Source organism: Cricetulus griseus (genome assembly GCF_003668045.3).
Source record: "Cricetulus griseus strain 17A/GY chromosome 1 unlocalized genomic scaffold, alternate assembly CriGri-PICRH-1.0 chr1_0, whole genome shotgun sequence".
Taxonomy (NCBI): domain Eukaryota; kingdom Metazoa; phylum Chordata; class Mammalia; order Rodentia; family Cricetidae; genus Cricetulus; species Cricetulus griseus.
Genome location: NW_023276806.1, coordinates 229,503,201 through 229,510,701, shown reverse-complemented (window position 1 = coordinate 229,510,701; position 7,501 = coordinate 229,503,201). Strand labels below are relative to the sequence as shown.

General features: G+C 51.2%; 1 protein-coding gene across 2 annotated transcripts; it reads right to left on the bottom strand.

Annotated features, from left to right (window-relative positions):
- Positions 1–5,039: 5,039 nt before the first annotated feature.
- On the bottom strand, positions 5,040–6,425 carry CUNH6orf15 (chromosome unknown C6orf15 homolog). Of its 2 annotated transcripts, XM_027388622.2 has the most exons (3): positions 6,331–6,425; positions 5,660–6,128; positions 5,040–5,327 (listed from the first exon to the last, which is right to left on the bottom strand). In XM_027388622.2, the coding sequence occupies exons 1-3, from the start codon at positions 6,413–6,415 to the stop codon at positions 5,093–5,095; spliced, it is 789 nt and encodes a 262-aa protein (XP_027244423.2). In that variant the 5' UTR covers positions 6,416–6,425; the 3' UTR covers positions 5,040–5,092. The 2 variants fall into 2 exon arrangements, with proteins under 2 accessions (XP_027244423.2, XP_027244422.2); XM_027388621.2 differs by having other exon boundaries at positions 5,040–6,128.
- Positions 6,426–7,501: the final 1,076 nt, after the last annotated feature.

The following is a 7,501-nucleotide window of genomic DNA, read 5'->3' as shown; positions in this document are numbered from 1 at the left end:
TGCATATAATACATACTACTATATATACATATATATGCACACACACACACACACACACACACACACACACACACAGAGAGAGAGAGAGAGAGAGAGAAAGAGAGAGAGAGAGATAGAGAGAGAGAGGAGGGTTACACAGCTAGTGGATGGACAGTCTGGGCTCCTTAAGTCAGCAAATTAGGTAATTTGATACCATTTGTCTAATTTAAAGGTTGTCAAAGCTGGAGAGCTGGCTCAGAGGTTAAGAGCACTGGCTGCTCTTTCAGAGGACTTGAGTTCAATCCCCAGCAACACATGGTGGCTCGCAACCATCTACAATGAGATCTGGTGCCCCCTTCTGGCGTACAGGCATACATGCAGGCAGAGCGTTGTATGCATAATAAACATACCTTAAAGGTTGTCAACAACAGATGAATTAGCTCTTTTTATTTCCAATGCTGAAGACCAAACTCAACACTCCATGCGTGCCGGACAAGTGCTCTATCGCCGACCTATCTCCTTACTTCCAGGGAGAAAAACATCTTACCGCCAACTCTTACTTCAAACGCGTCCCTCGGAAACAACGCCTTCAGCGCGAGCTCCAACTCTCATTTGGAAGCCAGCACCTCGTCTACGGTTTCAAATCATAGTCTCCACTTAAAGAGATGAGCGTCTCACGGGGCCGCAGAGACAGCTCACTTAAGAGCATTACCGCCCTTGCAGAGGACAGGGGTTTGGTTCCCAAGACCCACAGGTGGCTCACAACCATCAGTAACTCCAGTTCTAGGGGATCTGTCGCCTATACTAACGGACGATAAAGTTTTGTGTGATTTTACTTACGTGAAATGCTTCGGAGAAACCCATTCACAAGAACAGAAAGTAGGCAGCCTAGAGCTGGGCAAGGGCTGCCCTCAGAGGGCCTGGGCAGGGCCCAAATCTGTCTTGTACCCCTTTAGTCTGCACATTGGAGGCCTGGGAAGCCTTCATCTTCTCAGCGTTCTCCGGAGTGTGGCGCCACACTGAAGGTGATAATAGCTCCCTCCACCCTCTATGTACTGTGAACTGAGTATGTTACAAGGCTACCACAATTCTCTAACAGCGTTAGGTCTGTGATTTCCCACTTACAGATAGCCAGTCCCAGAGCCCAGTCACCAGACACTTTCAGCGCTGAGATCCAGAAGGCAACTGGCACAGAGGAGACGAGACTCACTAGCCCAGACAGTTAGTAGTCTTTCCTCCAGCCAGGCTGTTTTCAACCTCATGTCTCTCATGTCGGTGGAGGGCCAGCAGTCTGTTTTTGGTATTACCTGTCTGTAGACCAGCACCTCATGTGTCCTGTTCCTCAGAGGGGAGGGGACCCTTTGGCTGTTTCTGCTGCTCCCTTTTCTTGCAAGAAGCTTGTGAAAACACCAGGAATGTGTGGTCACGTCTTTCTCACCGGAACGTTTGTCAGGTGCAATCTGTTGTCTTGGTCCTGAAGGCCTGTGTGGTTCAGGATTGGGGATGGTAGGTGGATAACAGGAGCTTCAGGTCCCATTGAAAGAATCCAACTCGCCCGGCATTGGTGGTGCACACCTTTAATCCCAGCACTCAGGAGGCAGAGGCAGGAGGATCTCTGTGAGTCCAAAGCCAGCCTGGTCTCCAGAGCGAGTGCCAGGACAGCCTCCAAAGCAATACAGAGAAACCCTGTCTTGAAAAACAAAAAACAAAAAACAAAAGAACAAAAAAAAAAGAAAAGAAAAGAAAGAAAAAAAGAATCCAACTCAGGGAGTTGGGATGTAGTCACATATTGGCAGGTAGGCTAGTCTATGGGGCATTTTATTGATTAATGACTGAAGTGGGAAGGCCCAGCCCCTTGTGGCTGGTGCCAGCCCTAACCAGGCGGTCCTGGGTTGTTTAAGAAATCAAACTGAGCAAGCCAGGGAGAGCAAGCAGGTGAGCAGTACTCCTCCATGGTCTCTGCTTCAGTCCCTGCCCTGACTTCCCTCCGTGATTGTCTTAGTTTGGGTTTTTCTATTGCTGAGATGAAACTATAACCAAGTTGGGGAGAAAAGCACTTATTAGACTTACACTTCATCATTGCTGTTCATCACTGAAGGAAGTCAGGACAGGAACTCAAGCAGGGCTGGAACCCAGAGGCAGGAGCTGGTGCAGAGGTCATGGAGGGGGCTGCTTACTGGCTTGTTCTCCATTGCTTGCTCAACCCACAGGGATGGCCCCACCCACCATGCCTGGGCCATCCCCCATTAATCACTAAATGGGAAAATGTGTTACAGCTGGATCTCATGGAGGCATTTCCTCAGCTGAGGCTCCTTCCTCTCTGATGACTCTGGCTTGTGTCAAGTTGACACACAAAACCAGCCAGTACAGTGACGGGTGGTGCTGTGGAAGTATAGGTCAAATAAACTGACTATAACTTCACTCCGGGGCATCCCACATCTTCTTCTGGCCTCACTGGGTACCACATACTTGTGGTGCACATATATTCATGAAAGTAAAACACTCATACACATAAAATAAAAAAGTTGGGGGCTGGAGAGATGGCTCAGCGGTTAAGAGCACTGGCTGCTCTTCCAGAGGACCTGAGTTCAATTCCCAGCATCCACATGGCAGCTCACCACTGTGTGTAACTCCAGTTCCAGGAGATCTGACACCTTCACATCAATGCTCATAAAATAAATTTAAATAAACTAGTTTTAAAAATTAAAGACCACTCTGACACGATTGACTACAGCTACTCAGAACCCTCTACCAGATTCTGAGAGTCACCATCAGATACTTGCCAAGGCCAGCTTCACCCCCCTTCTCTTGGGTGTTGCCTGTCCAGTGTGCAATCCCTCAGCCCACCCGGTTTGGGCCTCAGTATCTCCCCTGTACAAGCAGCTTCTTCCTGAGGGGAATTTCTGGGAAGATTAGCCGGAAGGGTGTGTGTATAAACACCTTGTTCATGATCTGGCACACATAATAAAAGTTAGTTGGTATTTCTGCTAATTGCCTTTGAATCGGAACACTCCCTGGATGGACGAGGTTGAAGTCACTGCCTCTGTCATCCATGACTTGTGTGTGTGAGTTGCTTCATCTCTCTGACTCTGTGGGTAAAAAAGAATCGTAAAACACTTCTGTCACGGGTAATAAGGAGGGTGAGATGATGAGGTGTGCAGAGCGTAGCAAGAGCCGAGAACAGTCTCATGAGGCTCCGGGAGGGACACGGCAGCAGTTCGGACCAGGCTCTGTGGAGACTTAGTAGGCAGCTACACATCTGAGATAACCGACTTACAGAGAAAAAGCTTTTCTTGAACTCACGGTTTTGAAGGATGCCCCTGTTGTCTTGGGGCCTGTTACCCCAAGGCAGCACACAGGGGGGAGCATGCATTGAACCAAACCAATCACATCATGGAAAACCAGGGAGCAAAGAGAAAAGGGGGGCAGAGTCCTGTGGTCTTATTTCACGGCCCCTCTCCCCAATGACCTGGTGTCCTCCCTGCTAAGTCCTACCTCTTAGAGCTTATGCTACCTCCTAAGGGCGGAGGCCGAGTCTGTAACCGGTGGTGAGACCACACCATTTCAGGGTTGCCTGTGGGTGGGTGAGAGTGGGGAGGTACCTATATGAATAGATGGGCCAACAGACAGACAGACAGAGGACATGCTGACCATTCGGTGTTTGTTGAGTGCCTGCCCTGGTCCAGACACTGTTCTAGAGGTGCAACAGTGTCCTTGTCTCACTGGTACAAAATTACAAAGGGTCTGTGACACAGACACATAAAAAAGCATAGGGCTGGGTGGTGGTGGCACACACCTTTAGTCCCAGCACTCGGGAGGCAGAGGCAGGCAGATCTCTGTGAGTTTGAGACCAGCCTGGTCTAGAAGAGATTGTTCCAGGACAGGCTCCAACTACACAGAGAAACTCTGTTTCGAAACACAAACAAACTAACAAACAAAAAGAGCATATAGGAGTGCCTGTAGCAAGGTGGACAACTAGAATGAGAAATGAACTTGCGAACCTGAAATGACCTTGAGCCCGTTGAAAAGAAAAAGCTAAAAACAGTCCCCTAGTCTTACCCTAGGACTGAGAAAAGTAGAGTCCATGGAGGGAAGAGATGAATTCATGCGACAGGGAAAGGTGTGGCTGGTTAGGGGAAAGATGGGATCACGAGGAAGTGTTTTCACAAGGATTCTCACCACAGACACCAGGACAGCATGTCCCACTTGAGCAGATGGCTCCCATCCCTTAGGCTCTACCTGCTTCTCTCCTACAAGGTGCCCAGCCTTCTGGATCTGGGGTGATGCCAGGCTGTATCGAGGGTACACACACCTGGACCACCGAGGGCAAAGTACACAGTGGAGAAAACGCAGTCAAGTCTTTCCCCACTGACTTGTGTCTTCACCTTTGTGAGATCCACCCTTACTGCCCTCACTCTCCTCCTGGACCGGATGCTGAGCTCCCGGGAAAACCAAAGGGTGGAGGGAGAGACAACAGCTCAACCAAAGAAAGGGGCTGTGTGAGCCCACGAGAACAAAGCAACGGATGCTGCCACAGTGGTTGTTGGCTCGGAGGCCTGGCTTCTGTTTTCTCTCTTCCTTTATCTATCGGGGCTGCTATTTGTTCAGCAGATGTTCAAAGTCTGTGTCTCTCTGCACACAAAGCGCTAAGTGATGCGTGTGAGGGAGATCAATGTCCCCTCCACTTCCAAGAAGCTTGACGGTCTGGGAATAAAAGATAAGCGTAGGCTGTATGACCTTCCCTGGCCCTGTGTTCTGTGAAAGGTTTTTTGTCCCTCCTGGCCTGGTGCCAGCTTGGTGGACTTCCTTCCCTCCCTCCTGTCACAGGTGAACTCTCAACTCCTCCCAGGACCATTCTGGAACTAACTCCCTGGACCTAGGTGAAAGCACAGAGCGGGCCCACCCTCAAACACCTGGGTTTTGATCTCTCTCCCCCAAAAATGGGGACAACAAGATGGGCTCTACAGGGGACCCTAGAGAGACAGGGATGGCTAGAGAATGAGGGCGGCCCAGGCACACCGCCATTACTCCCAGAAACAAAGACACGGAGAGACATGGAGTTCAAGAACTGCTTGTGTTTATTTGCGACCAGCTTAGGTCAACAGAGGAAGCATCAAAATGGGGCGAGAAGGGGAAACCGTGTGACCCAGCCTGACGAGGCTTCTGGGGAACTCACTGGAAACTGGGGTTTGGGATGTTCCCAGAAGAACCAGGAGGTCGGACTCTTGGGGGAAGCCGAATGGGACGATTGGGGCGATTGGGGCGAGGAGGTCGGACTCTTGGGGGAAGCCGGGGGCGAGGAGGTCGGACTCTCGGGGGAAGCCGATTGGGACCAGGAGGTCGGACTCCTGGGGGAAGCCGATTCCACCCATTACTTCCCCAGCTTCCTGCAGGATTCCACCCATTTCCTCCCCAGCTTCCTGCAGGATTCCACCCATTTCCTCCCCAGCTTCCTGCAGGATTCCACCCATTTCCTCCCCAGCTTCCCGCAGGATTCCAACCAATACCCCCCCAGCTTCCTGGAGGATACCGAGCATTGCCCACCAAGCCGGTACCTGATAACTGACTATTGCTACCCCATATTCCAGAAGGGTATGGCATGGGCCGTCTTCCCCACGCAGTTCCCGCCCCTCCACCTCCCCAAGGACTTAGGATCCCCCAGGGAAAACCAGGCAGCAACCTGCGGAAGAGAAACCAGAATGGGTGCTGGGCAAAGTCTTCTGCCTCGGTTCTCAGTGCACTGGAATCAGGCTCTGAGTCCTCGGAAGCCTCGGTTGCAGAGAAAGCCACAGGTCCAGGACTGCCCCTGGAAAGGTATGGCAGGGTTTCTGGCAGCACTTGCTCCAGGCGGTCTTCGGCAGCAGCCTCCATCCCTGGCTGAGGGTCCTCGTAGAACCAGGACTCCGTGGGCGACCCCTCCCAGAAGGAAGGCTGGCTGAGCTCCTCTGAGTCCTCCTCGGGTAGGGCGCCATCTGGTGGGGATTCGGCGAGCCTTGGAAGAGCCCTTGGTAGTTCATTATTAGCAGGGTCTGGCTTGGGCTGAGGCTGTCCCAAGTCAGCCGTCCCAAGCTTGAGGCTGTCGAAGGAAGGTTTTCCCGCCTGTGGGGAGATTTTCTCCTCTGGTGCCCCAATGCTCCGTGCAAAGAGGCCTGATTGGGAAAAAACAAAAAAGAAGATAAAGAATCAGTGAGTCAGATTTGGTACCAGCTACTCCGTTGACTCCCTGGCCCGCTTCCCTGAAAACCCCTTTCTGTACTGGTTTCTCACTTCCCTGGGGACTCAGGAGCACACCCTCCTACGTTTCCCCTTTCCCTTAATCCCGGTTCCCAATAACCCCAGTGCTGTCCATACCTGGCAGAGACAGACAGACCAGGAGCAGGCCCAGGGGAGCCCGGCTCCCACCCGCGAGGCCCTGCATCTTGCTCAGCTCCCGCATCTCCCCGGGCTCCAAGACAGCAGGCTTTATCCCGTTGGTGGGGTGGGGGACAGCAGAAACAGGCTGGGCCAGTGGTTGTGGAGACAATAGATCTGCCCAGTCCACCCTCATTCTTGATTCGGTCTGTGGCAACAGGTGTCACTTGAATGTCCCAGAGGAGCTGGGTGTTTCCTCACCTGGCTCCTTTCCTTGTCCTCCCTGCCCCTTCCTCACCCAGGTGTTCTGGTCCACAGGTCACCTCTAGTTGCCAGCCCTGCCCTGGTTTGTCTCTGCACCAAGCCTCAGGATGCCGGTGCCTTCGAAGTCTCTCAGCATTGGCAACACTCAGCGGTCTGACTCCTTTGATAATCTAGATCATTCACTCGAGCATCCCTTGCTCATAGATCCCCACATCTTTCCCTGAATGCTGAAGTCCTGGGGTGCAAAAGCTCCCCCATCTGAGGTGCTGCTAGATGAAGCCCTTAGTCTGAAGAAACGGGTCACTCCCCTGCCCCCCTCCCGCCTTATAACATGATATATTAATGCTCCCTTGCTCCTGTAACAGCCCACCAGCTAACGATTCCCAACACATATTATATTATATTGGGGGTTTATTTTCTCTTTGTGTTGTTTTGTTTCATTTGCTTGTTCGTTTCCTATTTTGTCTGATTTCTTTGGGGGTGGAGTTGGGATGGGTGTAGCTGGACAGAGAGTCTCACTATGAGACTGTTCTCAAACTTACCGTCCCCCTGCCGCGGCCTCTGCCCAAGTGCTGGGATGACAGACCTGTGCTGTCAAAGCTCCCCTGTAATCAAGCTTGTAAAAGATTTTAAAACCGTTCTTTAGATTGCATTTATTTTGTTATTTTATAGGTATGAGTGCATGCATTCGTGTGTACCACACATGTGCCTGGTATCTTTGAAGGTCAGAAGGGGGCTTCTGATCCCCTGGGACTAAAGTTATAGACATTAGTGAACCATCATGTGGGTTCTGAGAGTTGAATCTAGATCCTCTGGAAGAGCAACTAATTCTCTAGCCCTTATTTTATTCCTTTTGGTTTTTGTTTGTTTGTTTTTATTTTTTGTCTTTTATTTCCTGAGACAGGTT

Coding starts and splice junctions, on each gene's coding strand:
- CUNH6orf15 (XM_027388621.2), bottom strand. CDS start 6,415: ATGCGGGAGCTGAGCAAGATGCAGGGCCTCGCGGGTGGGAGCCGGGCT. Junction 6,129..6,330: donor GGTCTGTCTGTCTCTGCCAG/GTATGGACAGCA, acceptor TTTCCCAATCAG/GCCTCTTTGCACGGAGCATT.